This window comes from Pseudophryne corroboree, chromosome 7 (genome assembly GCF_028390025.1).
Source record: "Pseudophryne corroboree isolate aPseCor3 chromosome 7, aPseCor3.hap2, whole genome shotgun sequence".
NCBI classification, from domain to species: Eukaryota; Metazoa; Chordata; class Amphibia; order Anura; family Myobatrachidae; genus Pseudophryne; species Pseudophryne corroboree.
In genome coordinates, this window is record NC_086450.1 from 398668419 (window position 1) to 398671585 (window position 3167).

The following is a 3167-nucleotide window of genomic DNA, read 5'->3' on the forward strand; positions in this document are numbered from 1 at the left end:
GTTCCCCAGTATTTAGACAACCAGCACCGGGCTCTTGGGCAAGCCCTGGTTCCAAAAATACGGGGAACAAAAGATGTAGGGGTCCCCCATATTTTTAAAACCAGCACCGGGCTCCACTAGCCGAGAAGATAATGCCACAGCCGGGGGACACATACTGGTCACTGCGGCCGTGGCATTACCTCCCCAACTAGTCACCCCTGGCCGGGGTACCCTGGAGGAGTGGGGACCCTTAAATCAAGGGTTCCCCCCCTCCAGGCACCCAAGGGCCAGGGGTGAAGCCCGAGGCTGTCCCCAGCACCCCTGGGTGGTGGGTGCCGGACTGATAGCCTTTTTGTGTGTAAAAAAAAAAGAATATTGTCTTTTGTTTAAGAACTATAAGTCCCGGGCCCGCTGGGACCTGTAGTTTTACAACAAAAGAAATACCCAAATAAAAACAAGACACACACACACCGTGACAGTACAAATTTATTTAAACACACTTACACACTTATACATACTTACCTATATCCCACACTGCCCAATCACGTCCCCTTCTCCAGTAGCATCCAATCGTGTACCTGTAAAACCAAAATTCCAATATACTCACCTATTATCCAGTGATGTTCTGTCCTCTTCTTGCCTGAAGTAATGGCCTTGCAAAGAATAAAAAATCAAAATCCCGGTCCACGCCACTAAAGTGGTTCCATGTTTACACATGGAACCCCTCTCCCCGAATGCCGGGACCCACCGTGACTCCTGTCACTGGAGATCCCAGCAGCCAATCAGGGAGCACCACGATGAAGCCCTGCACGGATCTCACTGATCCGGCCGGGCTTCATTGTGTTATGTCCGGTAGTGCTTTACTCATCACTCCCGTAAAACACTGCCCGACAATACGAAAAGCATCGGCATCGGAAAATACAAAAAACGAAAACTCGGCAGCTTAGTAAATTCCCGAAAATGATTACAAAAAGTTGCAGAAAAATACGTCCGAAAAATTTGAGATCAAACTCCCACCAAATCGGCAGAAACACAAATCTTAGTAAATAGCCCCTTGTCTTCTTTCTCCTTTATCTCAGCAGTAGAAAGTGGTGCCCTCCTGTCCTCCACACTTTTTCCAGTGCCTTAAGGTGGCCATACACTAGGACGATTTTCTGTATGAATGCACAATTTCTGTGCCTTGATCACTGCATCGTGTGCACATTGTGCATTATTTGGGTACGATTATGATGAAATGCGTGGTCCCGTGGGTCGAATGTTGCACCATCTGATCATACGTGCAACCCATATTATCCCTCATAATCGTATGCACATCGTATCATGTTTTATGCACATAGAACTCAGGGACGTGCAGTCAGGCGAGGCAGTGCCTCCCCTGTCATTAATTATTCAAATGATACAAGAAAGATATAGTTATGACACATATTCTAATAGAAGTGCCGCTTTTACAGGGGCGGCTTTCAGCACATATGACAGCACGTCCCTGTCACTGAGGAAGCGGTGATTGGGCAGTGGGCAAGGCCGGCCCTATCATTACTCCTGGACGTGGAATTGCTACGAGGCTTTGGGCACGGAGGGTGCCTGCATCCCGATAACAATGGCAGATCCAAGATGACCTGCAGCACTAGGTGCCTGTGACATTGGGCACCGAGCAAGTCCCCCCTCAGGTCAGTCCCATGTTCCCCTTCTGCTGGGCCAGTTCACACTGTGTGCAGGGCCAGATGGCTGCTACCGCGATCGGTGCTCTGATCGGGTAGTGGTCACTGGTCCTTCTTTAGTAAAGGCTGCAGTAAAATGGCTGCAGGAGGGCTGCTGTGCATCCCCTGTAGCACAGCTCTCCCATGGGACTCCAGTTGTAGCAGCCAGTAACATACCTCCCAACATGACCCACTCCAGGAGGGACACAATGCTCTGCTTCTGGACTTTTCTCTTAATCTAAGACTAAAGTCACCTGTGTTGAACAGGTTAATGAATATGAGAGGTGTTTCATTACAGGTGATGGCAATCATAAATTAAGAGAGAAGTCCAGGAGCAGAGCATTTTGTCACTCCTGGAGAGGGTCATGTTGGGAGGTATGCAGTAACACAGAAGCCGGGTAGGAGACACCCATACAGGGGAAGGTTGGGCAGATGCACATGAATCTGTCCCCATGGTTTTTAGATTATAAATATAGGGTATGTGAGGCCAATTGCAGCCTCTACCCTCACCCCTATGACGTGAGACACTGTGTCTCCTTCCTCTACACGACAGGGCTCCTCCCCTTCCACTGTGCAGCAGCGTTACAGTACCTCACCCCCATTCCTCTGCAGAGCAGGATGCTGTTCCACTTCCTGATCCTTCCTGACTATGCAATAGCTCCCATGTGGCAGGTGTAGAGGTGTGTCAGTGAGGAGCAGGCTGATACATAGCAAGGTAATGGCATCAGGGGAGAGGGGCTGATATGCGATTTCCTCCCTCTGTATCGTTCTTCTGTCTGACTGTCCCTTCTGTTTGTCTAGTTCCTGTCCATCTATCTTTATGTTACTCTCTGCCACCTGCCTCTTCATTCTGCCTGTCTCTTTCTTCTGTGTCTGACTTCCGACAATCCTCTCACATCCACTGTCTGCCTGTCTGTCTCTTCCTCTGTCTCTTTCCACCATCCTCTCACATCCTCTGCCTGTCTGTCTCTTTCCTTTTCTGTCTCTTTCACTATCCTTTCACATCCCCTGTCTGTCTCTTTTCTCTGTCCTCTCACATCCTCTGCCTGCTGATCTGTCTCTTTCCTCTGTGTCTCTTTTCCCACCATCCTCTCACATCCACTGTCTGCCTGTCTGTCTCTTTTCTCTGTGTCTCTCTTTTTCTGCCATCCTCTCACATTCTCTGACTGCTGATCTGTCTCTTTAATCTCTCTCTCTTCCCATTTTCCTCTCACACCCTCTGTCTGCCTCTTTCTTCCCACCATCTTCTCACATCCACTGTCTTTCTGCCTGTCTGTCTCTTTCCTTTGTGTCTTTATTTCTGCTATCCTCTCACATCATCTGTCTGCCAGTCTGTCTCTTTCCTCTGCCCTCTCACATCCTCTATCTGCTTGTCTGTCTCTTTCCACCATCATCTCACATCATCTGTCTGTTTGCCTGTCTGTCTTTTTCTTCTGTGTGTCTCTTTCCTCTGTGTCTCTTTTTCTGCCGTCCTCTGTCATCTTCTGTCTG

General features: G+C 48.9%; 1 protein-coding gene across 1 annotated transcript; it reads right to left on the minus strand.

The window, feature by feature from the left end:
- Nucleotides 1-2521: 2521 nt before the first annotated feature.
- LOC134944223 (octapeptide-repeat protein T2-like) lies at nucleotides 2522-2920 on the minus strand. Its single transcript, XM_063932809.1, has one exon. The coding sequence runs from the start codon at nucleotides 2918-2920 to the stop codon at nucleotides 2522-2524; it is 399 nt and encodes a 132-aa protein (XP_063788879.1).
- Nucleotides 2921-3167: the final 247 nt, after the last annotated feature.